We start from the raw sequence: 27,671 nt of genomic DNA, 5'->3' as shown, positions 1-27,671 counted from the left end.
TTGACTCGCTTTCTGTCAAAATGAGGATATTTATTCCAAGAAACAAGATTCTGACTCCTTAAAGTACTTTTCAAATTATATATTTCCCAATCTTGGGGCGAGGACTTCTGATGCCTTATCTCGTGATGATTTTCAAAACGCTTTCAAAATGTCACCTTGTTCCACCTTGATGACAATGATTTGAGCTAAGTAAGGATTATTAAAATTTTTCAAAAAAGAATCCTGGCTTGCCCAAATTCCCCCAGAAAGCCAACGCCAGGTCCGGAGCCCAGCTCCTGGGGTCCCCACGCTGGACACTTAACATTCATATCAGTGTTGTTGGTTCAGAGATCGGCCTTACAAATAAGATTAGGCTGTTTTCCTTCTGTAATTGAAGAAAGAAAAAAAAAAGGGTTGTTTTTAAATTCCTCAAAAGAATAAGATGATTAGTGGTCGTGACCTGACACCTATTTTGATTTCAAAATCAGTCAGTTTCATATTTCAAAACTTCTAACATTATGGGTTCGGTGTGGTCCTCCTATTAAAAGGCCATTCTAATCAGCGTTTATTGAGACCTAGCTGCCTGGGCCCATTTTCTCTTAACAAACATTGAGGTGGGGCTCGCTGGGCCCTGGAGAAAGTGGGATTTGGACTTACGTGACTGGGGATGGGTGGGAGAAGGGGGAAGCTTCCAACATGTTGTTGCTGCATTTCGAAAACCAATCTTTGATTTCAAAATCATTTTTATATCCATAAAGGGAGCCTGGTGAGTGGGCCCTTGAAAGAGCAAAACTGAACGTGAATGAAAACTTCCTGCTTGTGGGGATTCTTGAAGAGTTGGAAGATGTGCTGCTTTTACTGGAAAGATTTTTACCTCATTACTTCAAGGGTGTGCTCGGTATCTACAAAGACCCAGGTAACTCTGTCTGTAAGCAAGTGCTTCTCTGTTTTGAGGCTTACTCACCTTGAAAAGGACTCGGGAAGTAAAGGCGTGAAATCCTCTCTTCTGGTAGTGAAGGGGAGCTCCCCTGGCTTCAAAGCAAGGTTAGAACCACGAGATTTAGATACCAAAACCCTGAGCTTCAGGGCCAAACATAAACTCGCTGTGTTTTAAACACCGGATGCTTCCATTTCTCCCTCTGGAAAGTGAGATTGGCTGCATTTCCGTTGGCCGTGTCCTGGTGCTAGGGTGAACCAATGAACAGGCAGGTGTGTGTTGGAGTCCTGGGCGAGTGTGATGAGGTAACTGTGGCCCTACTTCCCTTTGACAAAAGCAAATCCTGGCACATAGAATCCATAAAGCAGCACATTGAGAATACAATTATGATTTTACTCTAATAAATGGAGTGGGGTCCAAACAGAAGCAAGAAAGAGAATGCAGCAAAGCAATTCTAAGGGTTGCCCATAGTGTCACTGTAAATATCATTACTTTCAGAAGTCCATCATTTGTTTTTCTCATTATAATTTTACCTTGAAAGGCAAACAACCTTGTTTGTTTCTTTCCTCTTCTTAATCTACTGCTCCCACAACAGTACCTCTTCACTAATCCGTTTATGGTTTTGTTTTGTTGTCCGGAAGTGGAAGGTATTATTCTGCTCTGTAGAAATGAGGCACAGAGGAAGGGCTTCCCAAACGCAGCCTCTGCCTCACGTGCCACGCAGCCAGGCAGGGACCTCGTACCACACCTGCATCACTGACAGGTGCTGATGCCCAGGTGAACTGGTTTTGCCTACAGGAGCCCTAACTTCTGTTCCATCGGGTGGCCCTACCACTACCAGGGACTCGCTGGGGGAAGGTGATTTTGCCTTGGTCTCCCAACACTCTTATTCAGAGATAAACTCCCACGTACTTACATGACCATGGACCTCGAGGTATGCCCTGCAGGTGTGTCTCCGCAGCAATGTGTGGTTGGAATAGCTAGAAGCATAACAAACTCTAAATTGTCATTTTTTGGAATAGGGCCTTCCTTTGCCCTTTCAACACTGGGCAATTTAAAGAGTTCAAAGAATTTAAAGAGTTCTCCTGTGACCAGTTTTTAGCTCTGTAGGACAAAGTAAACCCTGGTCTTTGTGCAAGGAGGAGTCTCACCCTAAATCAGGCTCCTTTGAAGAAAAGGTTTACGTTATTCATTGTTATTTCCCTTCTTTGGCTTTATCTTGTTGTATAGTGTGTGTGGGTATGGGGGTGTGAGATGTACAGTATGAGATAAAAGGCTGACTGGGTCTTGGAGACACATAGTTGTCAGCTAAGATGAACACACTCTCGTCCCAGCACTTGAGAAGTGTATGGGTGAGGCCACATCACGCACATCACGCATCCTGGGATCTGGGATTAACACGATTCACAGGATGTCACAGCCCAGCACACCAAAGGTCAACATCAGAGGTGTAGGTCTGATAACTTAGAAGAGGACATTTTAATCTTTGTTCTTCTTAAATACAAATAAACCACAAACAAAAATCTTAGCCCCAAGAGCCCACTTACCTACTGCTGTCAGGATGTATCATCTTCACTTCCCAACTGTTCTCCTCATTTAAATACCTGACTTCTCAGGAATTGTGGGCCTTCGTCCCGTGATCTAGAAGCCCATTAGTTAAAGTAGAACATATTTTTGAAAATTGAGTGACTGTTAGCTCTTTTGTCTCTAGCTGTGATCTTTCCACCTGTAAAGATTTTCCTCCCCTTTGAGTTTGGCATAGCAGAAATACTTCTGAGGCTGCTGCTCCAGGGAGAACGCAGGCCAGCCAACACGTTACCAGTTCACACAGTCCAGCTATACTAGTGGTTAGAACAGTGAGACACATCTACACTGCCCTGGGCTCCCACCCTCTGGGTGCACTTCCACACACACACACACACACCTCACCGCCCACCCCCAAGGGGTTCTTCAGGACTCTGGCCCAGGACTCAACAACTGTTCTAATTTAGTTCCTGAGTGTTAAATATTTTGCATATCACTCCAGTGTAATGGTCTCCGCTGCCACACGGCACGTAGACGACAAAATGAACATTTGAGTGATTCTTCAGTAACTTCCCCTGTGTTTTGTGGTCTCTCAGGCACCTCCTGTGAGATTTTTCTATGGTAACCTTGAAGGCCAAGCAGCTCCACAGTTGCTCTGTCCAGAAGAGTTTCCTCATCCCCTGAATCGGGGGACAGGAGACGAGCATCCACGCCTGGCCAGCTTTCCGCTATATTGTAGCCTCTGCAAAGACTAAGCCCCTGTATTGTTTTCTCATGGCCACAAATCGGTGAGCTGGTATCAAGTAGGTTAGAGGAAGAGAAGCAGCAGGTCACTTTATCATTCACACCAGAGCCTCATCACCTGTGCATTTTCAATCTAAACTCACAGATAATGGCCCCCTAAAATCATTGCTCTTGCCCTTTATACAAGAATTTTATAACTGAGTAGACCAGAGGACAGAGGGAAGAAACACTAAAATCTGAGACCTTTAAATATTTGTAGATTAAACTGACCATGGAGCTGGATAAAGATGCAAACACTCCACTGGCCATTTTTCTTTGGTGCTCATCCTGTCATTTAAAAAATGCAGGTGTGTGCAGATTTCAGTAGTCCCCTTCCAGCAAGATGAAAAATATTTAGACCAGTCTCACTGCTGAAGAAAAAACACAAATAACAATAACTGGGGAGCTGGTAAAAATAACGTCCGCTAGTCAAATGGGTTGTCACTTATTCTAGATTGGAAAGATAGTCATTAATTCTTCCCAGTCAGTACTGTGGGTTCCAATAACCCACCATTTAGAGAAGTCAATAACTTCGCGAAATAATAGGTCAACTGTTTGTGCTCCCTCACCCCAGTCATTGCCTGTAAGAAGGTACATGCTGGTGAGTAAATCTGTCTCCTATCAAAAATATTTGAAAAACTTAGTCGTCATAATTTTTTTTGAAATTTAGTCATTTTATATTAATGTTTGCATTCTGTGGAGGCCCAGTTAGTGTATCTCAGAAGAAGTTGATGATAGTAAGTACTCAAGATGAAATAAGAATGAAAGTTGTAGCCTGGTGGATAACCAGGAGAACACACTCTGGTATTTCTCGCCAGCCCACGGGCAATTGCTAATGTTGAGGCCAGTACCTTGGAGTGAGGGCTCAGTAAACTCCGCCCAACCTGTGTATGAGTTTGAATTGGGGGAACCAAGGCCAAAACAGATTTACTGGGTAAGAGTGACCTCACTTCTTTAACTTATGCCATCTCATTTTTTGTTGATTAATCTCGATTACATTTGCTCATTACTTACCTTTCAAAAACAAGAAGCTTGGAGCCGGCCCAAAGAATTGGAGAGACAGCTCCATGGTCATCCACCGAAATGTGAACCAAAGGGCCACAACTTAGTGTTTCTGAGCCACAAGCGTTAACGTGTTCATGCATGCTTTTCCTCCTTAGCTCTTAAAAAGGGACACACTGTAAGCTATCAGTATTTTTCTTAGTCATAGTTTCTTTAGGAGCTAAAATCACAGTGGTGTTAAAGGCCACAATAAATAAGTAAATTAATTAAAGACAGAGAATAAGTGAATATCTGTGATAGGAAAAGTCCTTATATCAGCGTCTCGCATATCCGCCCCTGACTTGGTGAGTAACCCAGCTGTTCCAGCTCAGTAGCGCCACTTAGCATCCAGATATGGAACTCTAGGACCTGATATTTTAACCCTCCTACGCGAGGACTACGTGAGGACTTGAAAGCTAATCCTTTTCCCTTGTATTTTAAATACTTTCCAGCCCTTTTCCCTTGTATCCTAAATAGTTTCTGTTACTACTAGCATTACATTGGTGTTCATTTTCAACTTGTTTCCGTTACAAATGTAAACACTGGAACCTCAGTAGAGAATTTACAAGACTTTTGTGGGCTGTCTTGAGAATCTGGCCACCAACTACACTGCAAAGGAAAAATGTCTAATTCCAAACAACATGACTTCCGTGCTAACTTTGAGCATTTAAGTTCATTCATAAATTGGGTGCTTTTTTTTTAAACTGCTTATACTTAAATGTTTTATTAACAACGATGATAAATAAAGTACAAATTTAAATATGTTTTTGCTAGGCATGAATGATAATTAGACTCCTATTAAGGGTATAGCAGTGTACTCTTGGAGTTCATTTGCATTGCAGTATTCAAATCTGAGGATATTTACATAGAAAATTAAAATTGTCCTATTATTCATAAAGAAAAGTTATTTATTTATTTTTTTGTGGTACGCGGGCCTCTCACTGTTGTGGCCTCTCCCGTTGCGAAGCACAGGCTCCGGACGCGCAGGCTCAGCGGCCATGGCTCACGGGCCCAGCCGCTTCGCGGCATGTGGGATCTTCCCGGACCGGGGCACGAACCCGTGTCCCCTGCATCGGCAGGCGGACTCTCAACCACTGCGCCACCAGGGAAGCCCAAGAAAAGCTATTTTTTAAGGAAAGAACACTGAGTTGGGAGTTTGAAGAGACTCCTAGTCCGCTTTCTGCGGTGGTTCTGCCCAGAGGACCCGAGCAAATGTAGCTTTGTGTGGTTGATCGCTAAGGTCTATATTATTATGATACTGAAGTACCACATAGAAGGTTTTAAGGTTCCTCTTTCTACCTTCGGTTGGTTAGCACAATTATACGGTGCTTCCCCCCGCCCCCCACCGCAAAACCACAGGCAGTCCCCATTGCCTTCGTAATTCCCAGGTTTAGTTATGGAGACCATCGCCACCTAGAGGACATGACAAATCCTCGCTGCAGGGTCATTCCTTCAGAATCCGTTCTTCCTTAAGCCAGGGATCCCAACACACTCTCTGGTCACACTGTCCACCCTTCTCTCTCCACACCATATGCATTTCTGTCCAGAAGACAGAATATCATAATTATTAGAGCACAGGCTCTGGAGTAGGCAGCCTGGGCATTAAAGCCCGTTTCCACTTAACTGGATAAGCAGAGGTAAGGTGTAACCCCTGTACCCCATAGCTTCCCCATCTGTATAAGGCACATAAACAATACTGTCTACTTCACTGGGTTGTTGTGAGAGATGAACCTGATCGAATCCATGTAAAGCCCTTAGCCCAGAGCTTAACATATGATTAAGTGTTCAATAATTAGCTATTAGCCTGCCAACCACATTACAGGAGAGAGACAGGGCCATTATCTGGGAGGCGCTGGGGCTTCGGCTCTCTCTGTAACTTCTACATGAAGGAAAGAAAGAGCGAGAAGGGAGAGGAGAGGGAGGGGGGGAAAGAAGACGAAAAATGATCACCCTTCACTTATTTCATCAGTGACAGCTGACCTATGACTGTGAAATCGCATGCTTTTAGGAAATAGTATTTCTGACTTAGAAGGAGAGGAACAATTATATTCTGGCCAATACCTTATTCCTGAAACAATCACAGGGAATACGTTTAATGGAAATATTACTACAGTGACATGCTCAGGACTGAAAAACACACACCATGAAAGTCACTGAGGGTTTTTTTAAAAATCATCTATTTTTATGCCTGAACTCTTAGCAGAAATATCAGGGCGTTAAAATTTCAACCTTAAATGAAACCCACTGTTGAGATGCGACCAGGGCCAATTACCATTAACTCGAGTTGAATGTTGAATCTTTCAGACTGTTATACATCATGTTATTTAATAGATATAGGATGGGTGTTCAATGATTGAATGGCGTTTTTATTTTAACTAAGACCCGAAGATTCAGTTCTTGAAAAACCTTTATTTTCCATAGGCAGAATTACATACTTCAGAGCGCTGTTAATGAATTAAACATTGTCCAGCAGGTGGCAGTGTCTCTCCATTTTCTCAAGGAAGTGCTTGTGGTTTCCTAACAGTTTGCATCTGCTGACAGGCGTTTACAGAATGCTTGAACACAGATGTACAATTATGCCCAATATGGGGCCTAAAAATGGGATCGTATCAAAAGGATTCCAAGTACAATTGATTGCAGTAGTCCAAAGCACATTATCTGAGAGCCAGTGGGGTCGGGAATTGGGGGATAGTTTACAAATAAGTTTGCGTGGGTTAAAAATATATGTACCGTCTACTCTGGTTTTATAAAAATCATCCATCATTCTACAACGACTGGATTAAGCATGCTGTTTCTCATTTTTTATTTCCATCTTCTTATTACTTTTGTGCTACAACAAAACCCAAAAACATTCTGGAACTTCACAGGTATACAGGTGATGGTTGGGAGAAATTCAGACTATCTACAGGCACCAATGAAGTTGTTTAAAAACCTCATTTATCGGGCTTCCCCGGTGTCACAGTGGTTGAGAGTCCGCCTGCCGATGCAGGGGACACGGGTTCGTGCCCCTGTCCGGGAGGATCCCACATGCCACGGAGCGGCTGGGCCTGTGAGCCGTGGCTGCTGGGCCTGCGCGTCCGGGGCCTGTGCTCCGTGGTGGGAGGGGCCACAGCAGTGAGAGGCCCACGTACTGCAAAAAAAAAATAAAATAAAATAAACCACCTCAATTATCATTTATGAAAAATAGGATACCAATCTGTTATTGGTTCATGTACCATCAATATTCTCCATAACGATTTGTTTATCACCAGTCATGTCCTAGAGTCAGATTCTAGTCAGGTTGGTACTGCATTACGTGTGTGTGTGTGTGTGTGTGTGTGTGTGTGTGTGTACACCCATTCATGTTCAAACAACTAACCTCCTTATTACACAGCAATGGTATCTTAATGAATAGTCTTGCATGCGAGCATCAGCAACAGTTCCTAAATAATAATAATTTGCATAGCAATTTACTGTTTATAAAGCACTTCCATAAGATGACCTCATTTGATTCTTACACGAATCCTCTGAAGCTGAGGAAGACAATTAGTCTTTGTCTCATTTTCTAAATAAGAAAGCTGAGAGTCAAAGAGTAGAATAGCTTGCCCACAGTTATCAAGTCCTAAGTGACCACAGACATTCAAGCTTCTGTCCCCAGAACCACCACAAACTCCATGAATCTATGACCCTCCAAACAGCCTTCATATTTAATCACTAATACAGGCATTAAGTGGGTATTAAGCACTCTTGTGTATTGCAGTTGAAGGTAAATGCTTGAAAATAAAATCTATAGATTATCTCTATTCAACACATGGTCTGATTTTATAGTAATAATGTTCCAAAAATATTTCTCTTCTTTGAAGACTAATATTTAAATAGCAGATATAATCTGAAAATACTAGAAAAATTCAACAAGCACTTTCAGCAAGTGTTTCCATGTCTGCAGTACACTCCAGTCCTGGGCAACAGCCGTATAAAGATAAAGAAAACCATATCTGGCATGAATGCCATCGCAAGCTGGATGGGCACTTCCTACTGGAGATATTTGGGCCAGGCCTTGAAGGGTGCATCGCTCTTCACCAGGTGGACGTGGAAGGAGGCAAGTTAGGCAGAAAAAAATAACACGAGTGCAGACCTGGAGGTTTGAAGGCACAGGAGTCCCAAGTCCCATACTTGGGAGACATGAGGGGCGTCCAGCCCACCTCGGCCCTTGCCTACTGACCTTGCCTCTTGAGCTGAGCCCCCAATTCTTCACAGCTCAGTCACCCTACTGCTAAGCCAGTCCTGCCCAAGGCAGGAAAAGTATCCGCAGCCTTAAATCTCTATGTGGTCCAACCTGGAACTGAGTCACTCATACCAATCCCAGAACCAGTGGCCAAGCCACAGTTGCTAGAGGGCCATGTGTCACTCCCCCAACCCCACTTTCCCTGCCCTCTGCAAGCCTGACCACCACCCAAGGACCCCTCACTACCTAACAGTGTGTCAGGATACTGCCAGGTTCCCAGGTCCCTAGGGCTGGGATTCTTCCTCCTTGCTTGCTTTCTGTTTTTCTGCACCCAAGACCCAGCCACCCTCCGGGCCTGGCGTAACCACTGGCTCCAGTCGGTCCTGCACTGTTCCACTGGGGAGCCCACCACACCTCTCCAGACACCACCTGCTGCCCTGCCTGACCCCCAGATTCCCCTCCCTGCCCACCGGCGTGGACTCCCCTTCTGTTACCAGGCACTCCCTGACTCCGGTGAGCTCGCTGTGTCCCTTGATGTTGCCTCTGGTCTTCCTGGCCTCCCTCACTAGGAGCCCTTGGAATCATCCCTCCAGAAGTTTCCCCTAGTCCCCACCTCCCACCCATGCACCCTGGGAAATTGATCTCTTCTAGGTCACAACCTCATCCTCTGGAGAACCCCAGATGCTCCCCACAGTGTGGCCAGGCATGGGGTATGCAGTTTTCTTTCTTATGATTCATTTCCCCAGACAAACAGTTGGCTAATAATATCTGGGTGTGTGGTGGAGGTACCAGCATTCTTCTGTGTTTATAGGTGAATTTCTTCTACTTGGGAATTTATTCATTTCTACTTTGAGCAGTTTTTAGTTGAACTTGACAGTAATATGCTTTGCATTGAGTAAGAATGTTACTAAGGGTGGAATTAGTCACCACAAATTTCAATTTTTGGACTTTCCTGGTAACTCAGCAAAGCTGAAATGCTCCTAGAGCCTGGGCAAAGAAGATTAGAGACCCGACCCCAGAGGGTGATAGTTGATCTTTTTATAAAAGACCCTGTGAGCTTCCTGCTCTTTCATGCCCAAACTTCCAAGGTCTGTACCCTCCCCAGGGCCTAATGTGCTGATGTGGAAAGGGCCTCAGACAGAGAATTTCAGAACGGTCTTTGTGCCCTTGACTCACGGTCTTGCCTTGCTGACATTCTTTGCTTATAAAATGCACCCCCAGCTGGGGCGAAGTACAATCCTTACCCATTTCGCATGACTCAACATTTTACAATGGAAGCTTCTATTTTTGTTCAACTGAATCTTGTTCAAATAAAAATATCATTTCCTGGTCTGTATTTTTTTTAATATCTCATACATTTTTATCAACATATAATGTCCTAGCTTTGCACATCTTGCAAATGGTGTTGGACTGTGAAAGAACACGGTGAAAAACTGCAGATATACCTGTGTACAGACATTGCTGTTTTTAGTGGTTTCTTGTGAGCTGTCTTAAGCATATTCATTTCACTGTCCGCAAACCCGTAGAGAAATCCAATATAATTCCCCACGGACGAGAGTAGGGAGGTTTTGCTTGTTGAGTGGGAGTTTCAGATACTCTGACTGCAAAGTCTCCCCTCTCCAGTTTTTACAGTATGCTTCTAAGTACTTCTGTTGCCTTGTCATAGCCAGACACTACTTGAGCTATTTTTCAAAACATGTTTTCCTAGAATTTTACCTTCCTGTTGTTTAACTATACTTTATATATTAAAGCAGTGCATGTATCTAATTAAAAATCAAATAGTACTAAAAGGCATGTAATGAAAAGCAGTCATTTCCTATTTCAACCCTCTCCATCGCAAAGTCTGGTTCTGCAGAGGCAAACGCTTTCAGCACAGTTAGCTGGTTCTTCTGATAATCACCACACTCATTATAACTAGTATGCACAGGCTTGTTTTATTTTTTTTGTCTCGATGTATTTATTTGAGACGTTATTTAGTTCTCTTATTCCACCACCCTCACCTCTACTTCCTCCCCTCCACCATCTTCATAGTATAGCTCTATCCATGTTTTGCATGCGCAGCCCCTGTTTACGTTACTGTGACTGCATATGTTTGTTCGATGCTGATCCAAGTAGTACACCATCGTCTTGTTTCATTTCTTGCATAACTTATTGTTTTTTTAGAATTGATTATTGCCTTGGGTTTTTTATCCGCTTAGATTTATTTATACCTATCAACATTTTCGTATGTGCCATTAGATCTGTTGTATCAATCTTACTTTTGATTCTTTTTCCATATTTTTATCGGATAAGTATACCATTCCATTTCCTGCTCCCCCATCCCAGGACCACTACCCCCCTTCCCACCCAGAGCTCTAACTTCCTGCTTCCATCTGGGCAGATTACTCAGAAGCTCCCTTCACAGCTGTCCTGCAACTTCCCTTTACCATTTTACTGAATGTATTGTATCCCTGATCTTCTGAATCCCTCAAATTCTATTTCTTGATTTAATAACTCATTTTATTCCAAGATAGGCCCAAATTGCTTCCTGATAAAAGGTGCGTGGGAGGTTGTAAATTCTTTGAGTCACTGCATGTCTGAAAAGCTCCGTGTTCTACCCTCTCATCTGACTGACAGTTTGGCTGGGTATGGATTTCTTCATACATGCACTTCATTTCCCACATCTTTTTCTCCGACTTTCTCATTCTCTCTCTCTCTCTCCTGGAGTGTTCCGTTTATTCCTTTTATGAAAGTTTACAACACCTCAGGGTACTGAGTATTCGGTAGATACATTTAAGCTTAAAACTCATGTTTTTCATTTCTGGGAATTTTTCTTATTTTACTTCTTTCATGATTTTATCACCACCATTTTCTCTGATTCATTTCTGGAATGCTGTTGGTCAGATATTTGAATCCCTAGGTGCATCCTCTCTGTGTGCTTTATATTTTTTTCCTCTCTTAATTTCCATTTCTTCAACTTTTTCTCTCTGGAAGAGTTCCTCAATGTGTATTCCAGTCATTCTGTTGAATTTTCTCTTTTCCAAGAATTCTTTTTTAATCTTTTTTTTCTTTTTGCATAATATCTTGCTCTTGTTTGCTGGGTACAATGCCACCTTAAATCTCTGAAAATTACAGAGATTTTAAAAAAGTGTTTTCATCTATTTCTTATATTATGTCTACTTGCTCCAGGATCCTTTCAACTGTTTGGTTGATTTGGGCATCTCTTTTTCAGTCTGAAGTCTTTCCTCTGGTAATCTTTGACGGAATTCATATTTGAGGGTGAGACGCTAAAGAGCTCATTGAAAGTGCTGTGCAGTAGGGAAGGCTTATCATCTAATGGACCCACTTGAGATGATCAAGCAGCGATAGAAGTTTTACTGGGAAAACATTTGTTAGGACTTTAGGTCTTTTTTTTTCTCTGGAGTTGATCCAGTTTCCCCACTGAAGAGTCCCCCAAACATCCCCTTGGGGGACGGGAGGTGAGGAGGGAATGGGGGAGCAGGACACACGTCTGATTGCTGGTGGGGGACAGGAGCTGAAGGCCCACGTTCAGGCACAATTCACTTCATTGTTCTCATTTTAGCCCCTGCTCTCCTCTCTCCTCTGGGTTAGCAAATCAATCTGGAGCCTCTGCCAGATTCTTTGGAGACTAATCCTAAGATTGCCGGATCACAGGCAGTGGAGAATGGGGGAAGAAGCATTGCAAGATAGCTGGCTGCATGCAGGTGTGGAGGGAATTGGGGGCCCAACTGCTTCATAGCCAGACTACCTGCCTCATGCCCGGCTTTCCCATCTGGGCTACCTGGTGCCACTCCTCTCTCTCTCAGGGGTTCTTGGGTGAGCTGACCCTCCTGATGTATGTCTCCCCTCTGCCAACACTCCAGTGCATATACTCTGCTCTGCTACATGCAATGCACTCCTCCAACCACTTTTCATCTTCCAGAAGTTGTTTGAAGTGTGTCTTCTATTGAACTCCTTCTCCAGTTCTTTGTCCTTGCAATCTTTTTATAAAATTATCGTCCTTTACTGTCACTTTAGTGAAGTGTTTCAAAGGAGAGGTGTTGAAGGCCTGTAGTCAGCCTACTGCATTTAGCTGGGAATGTGCTAACTACCTGAACTTTAAGATTCTATTACCAGTTTTGTGTGTATAGCTTCTAGCTAGATCTGTTATAAATGTTTCTTTCATGTGATATCTGCATAGCCATGATGTGAATCGGGCTACCGTAGCACTGCCTTCAGCATTCATATCTTGGGATTATAGTACTGATGAAATTTCAAAAGCAAAACAAACAAAAACAAGATCCCTTAATGGTAGTTTATTAGTTAAACCCTTTTGTGTGTGTTTGTTTTTTTATTTTTATTAGAGTAGAGTTGCTTTATAATGTTGTGTTAGTTTCTGCTGTATAGCAAAGTGAATCAGCTATATGTATACATATATCCCCTCTTTTTTGGATTTCCTTCCCATTTAGGTCACCACAGAGCACTGAGTAGAGTTCCCTGTGCTATACAGTAGGTCCTCATTAGTTATCTATTGTATACATAGTAGTGTATACAGGTCAATCCCAGTCTCCTAATTCACCCCCACCTTGGTATCCATAAGTTTGTTCTCTACATCTGTGTCTCTATTTCTGCTTTGCAAATAAATTCATCTGTACCATTATTCTAGATTCCACATATAAGCGATATTATATAATATTTGTTTTTCTCTTTCTGACTTACTTCACTCTGCATGACAGTCTCTAGATCTATCCACGTCTTTTTATTGAATGATGTTTGCTATGATGAGGCCCCAAACGACTGTTTTTTAAAATTACCTGGAAGACAGATCAGGGCCATATTGGAGACTTCTTTGATGGGAGAGAATGTAAATTATAAGAACTGATAAACAAGACACTCTGTCGTGATCAGAGGCAGTACCCGACCATCCAAAGGTACCATGCCAGTGTAACTTGGCAGAAGCAGGCACCACCGTTTTGTGTGCTGTCATGTGTCGTTTCCCTAACCTAGTGCAGGGATAGTGACACAGGTATCCCAAGCCTGGAGAGTCCAGGGCCTCGGTCCATGAGCGCTGTCAGTCAGCACATGTCCAGGAGAAAAAGCAGCCATTGAGAGGGTTTCTCGGCAGCAGCTGCTTTAGTAGCGGTAGCAGCAGCTCATATAACAAATGTTTCATGACGAATGCAAACAAAAGCCAACTCCGAAATTCCAGCTACGCCATGTCCAAGCCAGTTCAGAGTCGTATCACCACTCTGTTCAAGTTTTTTCCCCTCTCTAAATGCATTCCATATGAGCCGTGGTGTTGGGACAGCTGGGATCTCCTGCGTTCACTCAGAAGGCTGTTTTTAAAGCCCAGACTGAAAGGAAAGTAAGTCAGTGGGAAAATAAACTCAAAGAAAACACTGAGACTCAGGTGGGTGTGGGAGGTGTGTTTGTTTTCCCCAGCCAGGCATGACCCCCGGAATGGGGCTGAAGGCTGAGAATCCTTTAGTCCCCCTCCTCGGAGGCCTGGGAGCAGGACTGTCCAGTGGGGCCCCTGAGTCGGCATTGGCCCTGGCTCCGGACGAGCACCACTTCTCAAAGTGTGGTCCAAGGACTGTTGCCAGCCCGTAAGCTGCTTGCTACCAGCCCATGGTGAGATGAGGTAGAAATTGAGAGTAAGCCTGTAGAAACTTTGATGGTAATTTGGTATGGCTCTGATTATTTTTTTAATAACTCATTTTTATTGTAGTTTACAAAAGTATCAATCTGAGATGGATAACAGTGGGAAAAATTCAGAGATCTTTTGCGAAGCAATGTTGTAGATCCTCCCACCGGCTTGGGCTGCCCAGGTTAGCAAGTAGGAGGTCATCCAATTGACAGAAACAGTCCTAAGGTATTTGAGGCTTATGAGGCGCCATGATTCTTCCATATGATTTTGCCTTCTTGGCTTCAAATCTCAAACTGCTGTTCCATAGCAATGGCTGAACACCCAAACTCAAGGAGATGTGATACTTTGAAACTCTGCCTTCCTAGAACTGGTGCCTTGACCTAAAACCTTTAAAAGTCATGATTCACACTACGATAGCACTTTTACAGTTAACAGAGTACCTTAGACTTAGGTTGACTCACTTCTTCCTCAGAACCAAGTTCTTCCTAACTTGGTTACGTAGTGTTGTAGGTTGAATTGTGTCCCCCCAAAATACGTTGAAGTTCTAACCCCATGTATCTGTGAATGTGACCTTATTTGGAAACAGGGTCTTTGCAGATATAATCACATTAAGATGAGGTCACATTGGATTAGCATGGACCCTAAATCCAATGACTCGTGTCCTTACAAGGAGAGAGATTCAGAGACACAGGAAAGAAGGCCATTTGAAGTCAGAGGCAGAGATTGGAATTATGTTGCCACCAGCCAAGGAATGTCAAAGATTGTCAGCAAAGACAGTCAGAAACTAAAAGAGGCAGGAAAAGTTCTTCCCTCGAATCTTCAGAGGGAGCATGGCCCTGCTGACACCTTGACTTTGGACTTCTAACCTCCTGAACAGTGAAAGGATACATTTCTGTTATTTTAAGCTACCCAATTTATGGTAATTTTATGACAGTCCTGGGAAACTAATACAAGTAGAAATCTTCATCCCATTTCCAGATGAATATCTGGAGACTCGGTGATAATAAGCTCTGTCCATGTTCGAAGCAGCCAGCAAGTAGCATACCTGGATTTGAGCAAAGGTGAGCGCTACCCAGTACACCAGATTGCCTGTCTTTGTGGGACAAAGAAATTGGGGGGAAAAAGAAATATCTAACATATGGAGAAAGTTAAATAAATGGCTTTACAATAATGCAATGAAATATGAAGAAGCCATTGGAATTTCATTTTGAAGAATTGTTCATTCTGAACCACTAATGAAAAGTCAGACACACTATTATATTGCACAATATGTTTATAGTGTACACACAATATGCTTAGAAGAACAAACTAAAAGGGAAAAAAACAAAAGAATAACAGTTGTTAGTTGTGCTTGTGGGCTCTGAGTAGTTTTCATTTGTTCCTTTAGACTTTTCTGTTTTATCTACCTTTTTTATAATACACATGCGTCGCAGATGCCACAGCGCGGTATGTCCCGACACTGTGCTCTCTACCCTCCATGTATCTTCTTAATCATCACAGTGGTGCAGCAAATTAGATATTATTATCCAAATTCTACTGAGGAGAAAACACACCCAGACAGTCTAAGGACTCGATCTGAGGTCTCATAGCTGGTGAGAGGCAGAACCTGTCTGGCTCCAAACCCACTATGCTTGGTGGCCTCTTCCACTTTCATGATCAGAAAAAAAGGGGATTGTGGGAAGGGGCACACCTGAACAGTGGTGAAACAAGAAGAGACTGTCACTATGGCCCCTTCAGGCAGGGCTTGCTCATCCTTGGTCATTTGTATGAAATAGAGGAGTTATCCTTTTGCATTAACTCTACAGAGACTTCTTGAAGACAGGGACCATGGCTGCTACCTTCCTGATGCCCCATAGTACCCACTGTAGAATGCTACTCATCGGAGGTGATGCCTGGCTGTCCTCCCATCCTTCCCTTCTTTCTGAAACCCCCTCCTGGCAGAGTTTTGGGAGCGCTAGGTAAAGCACAGTTACTTACTGAGCATTTCCAGGACAAATACCTGGGAGTGCCTGCCTGGGTGAGCAGATGTCCTATTCCTCCAACCCCCACACCTGAAGGCTAGTTAGAGCATGAAAAAAAATGTGCTATACTGTTCTCTGTTTGATGTAGCCCTGAACCTTTCCAATTTGAATAATTCAAACCTTAACTATAAAAAACGTGTTGATTTTTAATAGAGTATTGAAACAAGTTTTATTCCATTAGTATATCAAATAGTTTCATCGTAGAATTTTAATTCTCATTTGTCTGATTCTTTGTTTCCATTATTTTGATCTGATTTTTATTTATATGTTTAATATTTTTTTCCTGAAAAATATCTCCAGATACCAGCAGATAAGCACTGTAAAAATAAAATCTTATTTTGTATGTAGGTCGGTGAAAGGCCTTCAATTCAGTCTGTCATCTGCACTCATCCCCTCTAGGAAGGTGTGCCATTTCCCTGGGTGCTAACTCCATGGCACAACTTTTTAAAGGTTCAGTAGCATCCTGGTAAAGACTCCCAGCCCTCTTCTTACCCGATTCTATTTCCGTGATCTGAATATGTTTCTCACCCATCTTACTAATATGCTGTAGCAGATTTATTCTTCAGCCCAATGAATGAATTGTGCCCGATGCTCCTCCTTGCTCTGAGACAGTCTGTGGCGTACCCCTAAGAACTTGGGTGGGTATCAATTGTACAGAAATGTCACCTTCCTTGCTAAAACATAAGTAAAGCCCATTATTCCCAGGAAGGAAATTTCTTGATAGAGAGAAGCAACTGGGTCACTTACTTAACAAACATTAATTTTGCACTTACTATGAGCCAGGCAGCATGTGAGCACTTTATAGATATTAATCCGTTTAATAGTCGTGACAGTTGTCTCTGTGGCTGAGTTCTCCTTGCACTGCTGGTCCCTGTGCTCCCTCTTCAACCTCCAGCCCAGAGAGGTAGATCTGGAATGTTCCACAGGAGAGCAGAAGGAAAGGCACAGAGACAGGGGCGTAAACCTGGATAGTTTGGCTGCAAGGTCTAACTGGCATCCCGAGGTTCACAGCCAAGGAAAGGACCTAGAGCTGTGGCATTCCTGTTGTGTCCCCCAGTCCATGTTCCTTGCTCTTCTGGAGATGTCCCCCTCTTTCCAGGGAGACCCACTGCACCAACCTTCAGTTTAGTCGTGCAGACTTTCTGCGACGATGGAGAGTATTGACAACAGTCTCTGGTCATTGTGAAGTGCACACGCCACAGTCTGGATGCCTCACCAGCGTTCATTCTCTCCCATAACTGGAGATCAGGTCCCTCTCTCACTCGTGCGTCACTGTGAGCAGAATGGACCCTCCTCATTGTGAGCAAATGAAGTTTCTCTTCTGCATCCTCCTACGGCATCATTCTCCTCTGTGCCTGCCTCCAGCCTTCCAGTCCCCTGTAAGCCAGCAGTCCCCAGGCTTTCTGACACCAGGGGCCGGTCTTATGGAAGACAGTTTTTCCATGGACTGGAGGAGGGGAATGGTTTTGGGATGATTCAAGCGCATTACATTTATTGTGCACTTTATTTCCATTATTATTACACTGTGATGTATAATGAAATAATTATACAACTCACCATAATGCAGAATTAGTGGGAGCCCTGAGCTTGTTTTCACTTGCCACTCACCGATAGGGTTTTGATACGAGTCTGCAAGCAATCGATTGATTATGGTCTCTGTGCAGTCACACCTCTCGGCTAATGATAATCTGTATTTGCAGCCGCTCCCCAGCACTAGCGTCACTGCCCCAGCTCCACCTCAGATCATCAGGCATCAGATTCTCATAAGGAGCACGGAACCTAGATCCCTCACACGCGCAATTCACAGTAGGGTTCAAGCTCCTGTGAGAGTCTAATGCCGCTGCTGATCTGACAGGAGGTGGAGCTCAGGCGGTAATGCGAGCGATGGGGAGCGGCTGTAAATACAGATGAAGCTTCACTCGCCCACCACTCACCTCCTGCTGTGCAGTCCGGTTCCTAACAGGCCACGGACGGGTACCAGTCCACGTTCCGGGGCTTGGGGACCCCTGTACACCATTCCCACACCCTAAACTGCCCTCTCCATGCTAATAGCCCTTGGCACCTGAACTATCCTCTCTCGCAATCTAGCTGTCTTATGACTCCCTTAGAGCCCTGATAAATAATTCTAGAAGTTTGAAGGGCTTAACAGCTGGCAGTAACACAATTTGTGCTGCCCAGGGGAATTTCTAACAATAATGATAATAATAGCAACCCCTAGAACAGTGCTTTGCACATTGTGAGTAATCAACAAAAAGTTATTGAAGTAATATTAAGGCTTTTTGTGTGGACTTTCTCATTTAATCCTCAGAACAATGCAATGACGTAGATACTTTCATTATTCCCATTTTACAGATGAGTAAAGTGAAGTTTCAAGAGATGTATAGACGACATCACTCTTTTATTAGGAGATTCCTTACAAAAAGAAGCATTAAAAAATTTTTTTATTGGAGTATAAATTGCTTTACAAAGTTGTGTTAGTTTCTGCTGTACAATGAAAGTGAATCAGCTATATGTATACCTACATCCCCTCCCTCCTCGACCTCCCTCTCACCCACCCTCCTTCCCACCCATCTAGGTCATCACAGAGCACCGAGCTGAGCTTCCTGTGCTTTATAGCAGGTTCCCACTAGCTATCTGTTTTACACATGGTAGTGTATATATGTCAATCCTAATCTCCCAATTCATCCCACCCTCCCCTTCTCCCCCTGTGTCCATGTGTCCATTCTCTACCTCTGTGTCTATTCCTACCCTGGAAATAGGTTCATCTGTACCATTTTTCTGGATTCCACATATATGTGTTAACATACAATATTTGTTTTTCTCTTTCTGGGTTACTTCACTCTGTATGACAGTCTCTAGGTCCATCCACGTCTCTACAAATGACCCAATTTGGAGTATAGCTGATTAACAATGTTGTGTTAGTTTCAGGTGTACAGCAAAGGGATTCAGTTATATGTATACATGTATCCTTTTTCAAATGAAGAAGAATCATTTTAGATACATTTTATTATATGTGAACTAAAAATGGTTTCTAAAGAGCTTCTTAGGAGGAAATATGTTGCTTTACTCACCTAAATTTTTTTTGTGTGTGTGTGGTACACGGGCCTCTCCCGTTGTGGAGCACAGGCTCCGGACACGCAGGCTCAGCGGCCATGGCTCACGGGCCCAGCCGCTCCACGGCATGTGGGATCTTCCTGGACCGGGGCACGAACCCGCGTCCCCTGCATTGGCAGGCGGACTCCCAACCACTGCACCACCAGGGAAGCCCTCAGCTAAATTTAGTGCACTAGAAATATAGGGAGAGGATGTGAACTTCAGGTGGTCATTAAGTCAGTTTGTTATTTTACATCTTTGGCACTTCCTTTCATTCGTCACATCAGCAGCTAGGACAGAGGGTGAACCCTTGGTTGCCGTGGGGTATGGTAATATACTCTTTATGCCAATAGCCCATCCTAGGTCACCGAGCACCAGGATTTGGATGTAACCACCACACATCCTGCCTCCTGTGGTTTAGTGTGTTCTTCCTGAGGTTGTTAGCCCACTTCAGGGGGAGAAATTATTAATGGTAGAAACCCAGACATGGGCTATATTGCTAAGAACAAGAGCTTTTTCTAGAGGCATGGATCTTCATTAGCCCCAGAAAACCTACCATTTATAGGACTATCTGTTCTGCCCACAGCAAATGTTCTTAACCTGAAGCTCCATCACATGGTTTTCAGGGAATCCTTACACTGCCCCATCCCCATCCATTTAATATGAAAATGTTTTGTGTGCCTTCTTTTTTCTGGGAAGCAAAGTATTTTCAGACTTGCACAGATGTTCCCAACCCCCCAAACTATAAGAATCACAGTCTGTATGTAAGGCCAGCTCCACAGGCCTCTCACACTCGCTGTTTCACATACTCCCTTTCCAATAGCTGGTCTCCGGAAAGGCCTGCCCACTTGATAACATACCCATCCAGCTGGACTGTGGTGGAGCCCTACCACAGAAGAGGGAGCCCCATGGCTGTGAGCTTTGACACAGACAGGCCTGATCTGATGGAGGACGACCAGGAGGACTATTGAACTGGCCTGATGGCCTGAGGTGGGCCATCTTCTTTGGAGCCAGAATATCAAGCTGAAGCTCCAAATGGTGATGAAGCCTTGTGTTTGTTCAGGGTGATTTTTGGCTCTTCCATACTTGCAGACTTCCACATTCTAGCATAGGATATTGTTTGCCTAGTATAATAGGGCATATGAGTTGGTTCCTGGCATCGACCAAGGAAGATTGGCTTACTTTCACCAACCCAGAGTCAGTCCCCATGGCTATCAAGAAAGACCACACAAATCCCAGAGTGTCTATAAGTAGATACCAAACCACATGTGTTATTATTCTTGATCTTAAACCATGTTATTATTAACTTTGCTTTGGTTGAAAGTGGACCCCATCATATTGTTAAAATAGAGTTTCACAGCCTTTAAGTGACCAGGGTATGTCACTTTTAAGATGTTTTTCCAAAAGAAAATGTTAAATCCCAAATACAATTTTGGCTAAATGGTTGGTTTTAATGGTCCAGAATCAAAAACTGTAACTTAATTCCTTGTAAAACTTAAATCAATTTCATGAGGGTTCTGCTACACAGTTCCCTCTGTTCAGCCCGAGATTTCTACTAGTACCTAACCCTTAAGAAGTATTAGCGTATTCTTTTAAAATGCCAATATTTTTCCATTTAAAAGAAGTCCTGTTGTCAGTATCTGACTTCCATTGACATACAGTAGCTTATTGGAGGCCTCAATTATAGTATTGTGGTTATAGTTTCCCCCTTTTCCCTCACTTCCTTCTTCCTTAGTATCAGTGAGGAAACACAGTGTCCAAATAATGATCTACATCTATAGTTTTCTACATTTCTGCATTTTGCTTTCTGAAGGTGTTGAGAGTGGATGGGAGTGTTACTCAGAATTCTGCATCTATAGGTCGAACTTAATATTGAGCATGACTGGTGCCTTCTATGTCTCATTCATGGGGTTTAGTGGTAACATGGCATCTGCTACGTGCCTGTGGCTCCAGCTTAATACCACCAGAGACAAGAATGCTGGGCCCCGCTGAAAGGCGGTAAAGCATCTGGAGAGCTCCTAAGAAAGATCCAAGTCGTTTTCAAGTTTGCCTAATAACATGCTCAGTAGTCTGATGTTTTGGACACAAACAGCCAAATCTTCTTCCAATAACACGTGCTTTGGATATCAGATTATGTGCGGCAGGAAACACTTGCAAAAAGGAATCCACCCAAAAGAAAAAGGCCAATGTGCCAGCATCAAAGCCTTAGTGTTTTGTTTTGCTTTGTTTTGTTTTACAAAATGGAAAAGAATCTTACCCCGTAGTGAGCACACATTGCTGAAATAATCAATCTTACCCCGTAGTGAGCACACATTGCTGAAATAATCAATGTCTCATCAACAGTGTGCCCAGTTCTGTAAATTGATAAGTATCATTCTTTATGAGGGGGTGTAACTAATCTGGTACTGTTTTCAGATTCAGAGAGATTTAGGAGTTCTGAGGTTGAGTCCCAGGACAAAGTCTTTATCTAAAGTATGGATGTGTGGACAGGCTTTTCTGCTTGTTGAAGGCTATCATTATTTATTTTGGGCTCAGAAATCTGTGTATTTGAAGTTCATCTTTTTTATATGAAGCTGGTCTCTTTTGTGGGTTGCTTTTATGTTCCTTATTTTCCCATAAGTTTCCCTTCATTTTTTAGTAAATTTTTTTTTTTTTTTTTTTTTTTTTACTAAAGATGCAGCACTATAGAGGAATAAGGAAAAGGGATTTATTTGCTGCACAAACTCAATTCAGTGTCACAAGCATGTTTTTGAGCACCCATTATGTGCCTGACCTTGCTGGGCTCAGGAGAACTCTCAGGAAAGTGGCTTCTTGGTGGGATAAGGGTCCCCAGGGGAACCCCTCCCCATGATGGACATGCTGACTGTCTTGTCCACCCAGGGACAAGGTGCCAGGAGGTGCCAGCCCGGGAAGCCCCAGATGATTCCAGTGCAGTGTCGCCACCTCCCACACTGAGCATCTCTCTCCTGGGATTGAAAGACTGAGCTTGAAGTCAACCAGAATCTCCAAGAGAAAGCAGCGGGGTCTTTAGGAGCAGGGCAACCCCTTCGGGTTCTCTGCTTGCTTTAATCACCTTTGTGAAATTTCGTGTTTTATTAATTTAAAGGGAGATAGATTACCCTACAGCACCACCATTTTGTCAGTCACCCAAGTTTAGAAGCTTGAAGTCATTTCACTTATAACTAAAGAGAACCATCCCCCAGAAAGTCTGTTTGGGAGCACTATGGAAATTTTCCCAGCTCACCATAGAGAACACAGATTCCAGATTGCTGGGTGCCAGACATATGTCTCTCAATTACTATTGTTTCCTGCAGGCTACAGTCAAGAAATATTCAATAGAGAATTGGAAAGAGATTTCCCTCTTAAATCCATACAGAGCTTCAACACACTTAGAATGTGCATGTGCCTGGAGGGCATCATTGCAACCCTAGTTATGGAGCTTGGAATTTTACTTGGTGGACAGAATCTATGGGTAAGCAGTAATGGCTGCAGCCCTATCCCGGAAGTTGAACAAAAGGAGGCTCAGAGGCTTTTTGGTTAGGTTGTTCAGGCCACACTTGGTGAGTGTTGCAGGTTGGACCCTCAGCCAGTCTACTGACCAGGGCTGGGGCCTCCACTTCCCTATAGCAGGCCGAGGGATTAGCTGAGCTTCTAGGAGGCTGGTTCACTTCACCTTGTCCTCAACAATCTGTTAGGAAGCTAACAGCTGCTCTTTCACAAAAGGCTTCATATATTATATATATACATTATATATATATATACATATATATATATATATATATATATATATATATGAGCCATACCACGTGGCTTTTAGGATCTTAGTTCCCCAACCAGGGATTGAACCCAGGCCCTTGACAGTGAAAGCGCTGAGTCCTAACCACTGGACCACCAGGGAATTCCCAGGGTTTCTTCTGTTAACAAGGTTTGCTTCTCCTTTCCTGAGATGAGAAAGCAGTATAGACACAGGTCACAGTCATGGGCTTTGGAGCCAGTAGACTTGGGTTTGAAATCAGCTTTAATTCGTAGCAGCTGTTTAACCCTGGGCAAGTTTCTTAACCTCTCTGAGCTTCAGTTTCCTCATCTGAAAGAAGAGGATGGTAACCGAGCTGTTTAGAAGATTAATGGAGACAATGTACTCCTGCACAAGTGCAGTTTCCAGGGCCCTTTTCAAACCATCTCATTTGATTCCTCATTTTCAGTCTCTCATAGGACAGTGTTTTCAACAAGTGCTCATGCGGTCCCATCTTTGAGTTTCAAAGGAGAGACCAACACAATGGTTCCAAAGTCTATTTGTCATAGTGCTGAGTTCCAGTATTCGCTGGCATGCTCCGTAGTGGTGTGTGGCCTGAGTTGTCTGCGGGCTGCAGCTTTTCCTGTCGTAGTGGAACTGCCCATTTAGTACCTACTGATCTGGGCAGCTTAACTTTAAGGAAGCATCTCTGTCGGGAATAAAGGAGGAATTATTTTCCTTCTGCATTATTTTGAAAATCACCTTTGAAGTCAATAGTTAGAGTTGTTTTCTGATGCAGATGTTGAGGGCACATGAAATTAACCACATCCTGCTGGCACATTCCCACTTGTTCTTCACGTTTATTTGTATTATAAACCAAGAGTAAAAATACAAAACACCCCATCTCAGATGCAAATTGAAGCCTGGGTGTGTTTCCACATATCTGTAAAGTTGAGTAGGTAACCTAGTGGAAAAAAGAATGGTGCTAATACTTAGGCATATTTTACTAGTTGTTGCTAATGCCAAATTAACATAGAGTTTTTAAGAAGAATTAAGGAATAGATACAGGATGGTACCGATCATAACCCTTATTTCTGTAATGTGCTAGAACTAGGATTTTAACACCAAAGCTCATTAGTCAGAGTCAGGGAAACATTTTCATAACCATTTACGGAGCATTTCAAAACGTAAAAATCCCCTTGGCTTGGTGAAATTTAATCTTTTGTGCTTCTCCCACCCCTTGGCCATTGGTGTGTAGTATGCTTTACGTGAGCTCCAAATTTTTCATCAATAGTTCTAGCCCTTGAGAGACCCCAGAATTTCTACTTGAAATGTGAGCACCAAACTTTACCTGGGGAAAAACAAGCACTACAAATGGAAAACAGGAAGGTAATCCATGTTTGTGCCTGAAAATGTAAAATATTGTAAATATGTCATTTTTCTCAAATTAGCATATAATTCGAAGAGAATTTTTTTAAGTGATTCTCAAGCTTATGTGGAAAAATAAACATGTGAGATGGTTAGTGATTTTTTTTTTAAGGAAATGAGAGGACATTTGCCCTACAAGACTCTAAAATATTAGAAAGTTCCTGGGTTTAGTATGATGATGTAAAGGCACAAGCTCTGACAGACAAGTCAGTGGAAAAGAAATAGATGCCAGTGTAAAAAGTGTTGTGGTGTATTTAGAGACCATTACAAAGAAGGAGTAAATAAAGGTGTCAAATAGTTGGCTAAATGTTCAGAGAAAAAAACAGAATCTCACATTATAACATGAGTCTTAATAAATTCCAGATTGTTCTAAAGAGTTATTTTGTTTAGTGGAAAAAGAAATAGAAGAAAAATCGGTGGCTATTTTTGTGATGATGGGGTATTGCTAAGGGTTTACTAAGTATAAAAGCAACAAAACACATATATACATACAAAGAGAATAAAGAATATATATGCTTACCTAAAACTTTAAAGTAAGCATGTCTAAAACACTTAGTTGGCAAAAATATTTTTTCCAGCTATGATAAGATATAGTATGGTTAATATCTTACCATTAATATATAAAGAATTTTTATAAATCCATAAGAAAGACACCAACAGAAAAAAAATGGAGAAAAATACAAGTGGCCAATAAATATATTAAAAAATAAGCCTAGCCTCACTAATAATTTAAGAAATGCACATTAAAATGACACCTTATTTTCTATTAATATGTCTGTTAAATGGACAAACTCTAACAGAATGAGAGGGTCCCTGATGATGGGGATTTTGTAGAGAAATGGCATTTTAGAAGGACAAATTAGTACAACCGGGGGTAAAAAGTAACTTAATAATAAATATTAAGTGTAATTTAATAATACATATTAAGAACCTTCAGGGTGTCATAGCTGGGAGACTAGTAGAAATATCCTGTGTCTTATTTGTGGCAGTGGTTTCACATGTATATGTAGCTATCAAAACTCATTGAATTGTATACTTTAAACATGCTTTTGAAAACATTTAATGACATAGGTGATTTCTCAAAGTGTAATTGGACATGAAGTGCAAGAGAAAAGGATAGCCAACCGTATTTACAATATGACACCAATGTTATTAGAAAAACTATATAAACACAGGCATACAATTAAATTGGAATATCTCAAAGTGTTCATGGTCATTATTCATATCTCTGGGTGGTGGGATTTCTAGTGACTTTTTTTCTTTATTTCCCAACTAATATATAATAAGCACATAGAATTTTAAATTTTGGAAAAGGATTATTAATTTTCAGAAAATAATTGAATAGTCACATAAAATTTATATGTGAAACCTGAAACAGTGCCCACTAGATCACTATGGCATTGCTAGGATTGAACATAACTTTTTTTTTTTTTTTTTTTTTTTGCGGTATGCGGGCCTCTCACTGTTGTGGCCTCTCCCGTTGCGGAGCACAGGCTCCGGACGCGCAGGCTCCGCGGCCATGGCTCACGGGCCTAGCCGCTCCGCGGTATGTGGGATCTTCCCGGACCGGGGCATGAACCCACGTCCCCTGCATCGGCAGGCGGATTCTCAAGCACTGTGCCACCAGGGAAGCCCTGAACAGAACTTTTATCCTTTCTCTCTTCCATGTTCTTTTGTGCACATGAAGCGACATTGACCGGGAAGGGACAAATAAAGAGCATCATAAATAAAGATTCATGCAAATGGAATAAATAAAGATTCATGCAGATGGAATCCAAGGCCCAACTTTTTGGGCCTTACTCCCTAAAGATGTTCAATCTATTATCAGCGTCTCTCCTTTGGAGTTCATTAAATTGCCAGCCGCGCGCGCGCACACACACACACACACACACACACACAGAGCTCTTTCTGAGGATATATTGGAGCTCTGAAATTCTGTAAAGGTTTCTAACTCTGAAATACTAATATTCCATAATTCTGTACTTAACTCTTTAATAGTCTTGAAATTTTTTTTTTTTTTTTTTGCAGTACGCGGGCCTCTCACTGCTGTGGCCTCTCCCATTGCGGAGCACAGGCTCCAGATGCGCAGGCTCAGCGGCCATGGCTCACAGGTCCAGCCGCTCCGCAGCATGTGGGATCTTCCCAGACCAGGGCACGAACCTGTGTCCCCTGCATCAGCAGGCGGACTCTCAACCACTGCGCCACCAGGGAAGCCCAGTCTTGGAATTTTTATCTTGCTTTAAGAACCATGGTATAAACACCAAAAGGGCAGGAATTGGCTTCCTAGGCTTGAATCCTTGACTATTTGGGTCAACCATACAAATATTAAGATGGTTTAATTACACAAAGTTAGCTCATAGATCTTTTCTACTGCAGTGTGACCATCCTTAGTCTGAAAACAAATTGACTTTATCCTGCAGTAGCTGACTCACCTTCCTCCCCACAAGTCATCGTAGTATGAAGAGTAAATGTCAGTATCATGGTTTAGCCAAACCAGATGTGAACTGTGTAATTATTTTCATGTCAGGGACTGAAGTTTAAATATGCATCCTTTATTTGTTTTTAATTGAGTGATTACAGGTGGCACCTAATAAAGTCTTCGTGCTGTGATATCTTGAGGTCATTGATTTATGAAGTTGGGTAGGTGTAGACACTCCAAATTCTGGTCAACCTCCCTGGCATTCCATAGCACAATTCTAAAGGAATGTTAAATTAACATTTGCCTGTTTACTTTTCCTCTTGACTGATGATGATCCTTTCTGAGAGGTAAACACTGGTGTTATTCAGGAGTGAAGTTTAGATTTTGTTGATATTTTTCGAAGTTGATTTTCAAAACTGCTTCAAAATTAAGTGGCAAAAATAAAAACCATGGACTTTTCTTTGGATATGTATTAGCCATAATCATCACACCTCTGGTTGATACAAATTGATTCTGAGTTTTTTATAAAAGTAATGATTAATTGTACAAAAATGTTGAGAGTCAGGAACCAGACTGGTCAAGGAACCAGAGTCAGGGCAACACCTGGGCAGGCAGTTCAGCCAAGCTAGGATGGTGGCTGTGACAGAAGACACAAGGAACCCAAGCCCTGGGCATGTCAGGTGGCTGCAGTCTAGAGACAGGTCAGGAAGGCAGCCCAGGAAGACAGCAGTGTTGGGGGTGGGTAGTTAGAGTGAGGGCCACAGCCCGACAGAGACCAGAAGACTCCATGGTGGAATATGGATGCCACAACCTGAGCCTCAGCAGCCAGAAAACTTCTTGTTTAGTCGTCAGTGAACTCTCAGTTTCACATTGAGCTATAGGT

At 42.6% G+C, this 27,671-nt stretch overlaps 1 protein-coding gene across 1 annotated transcript in view; it reads left to right on the top strand.

Annotated features, from left to right (window-relative positions):
* UST (uronyl 2-sulfotransferase) overlaps window positions 1-27,671 on the top strand; it is a 292,877-nt gene that overhangs the window by 228,982 nt on the left and 36,224 nt on the right. Inside the window, exon 7 of the mRNA XM_082633440.1 lies at window positions 738-895. Coding sequence (XP_082489566.1) covers window positions 738-895 — 158 coding nt within the window. The remainder of the gene's footprint in view (window positions 1-737; window positions 896-27,671) is intronic.

Source organism: Mesoplodon mirus (assembly GCF_964341445.2).
Source record: "Mesoplodon mirus genome assembly, chromosome: 10".
Taxonomy (NCBI): Eukaryota; Metazoa; Chordata; class Mammalia; order Artiodactyla; family Ziphiidae; genus Mesoplodon; species Mesoplodon mirus.
This window is presented reverse-complemented; position numbering and strand designations above follow the sequence as displayed.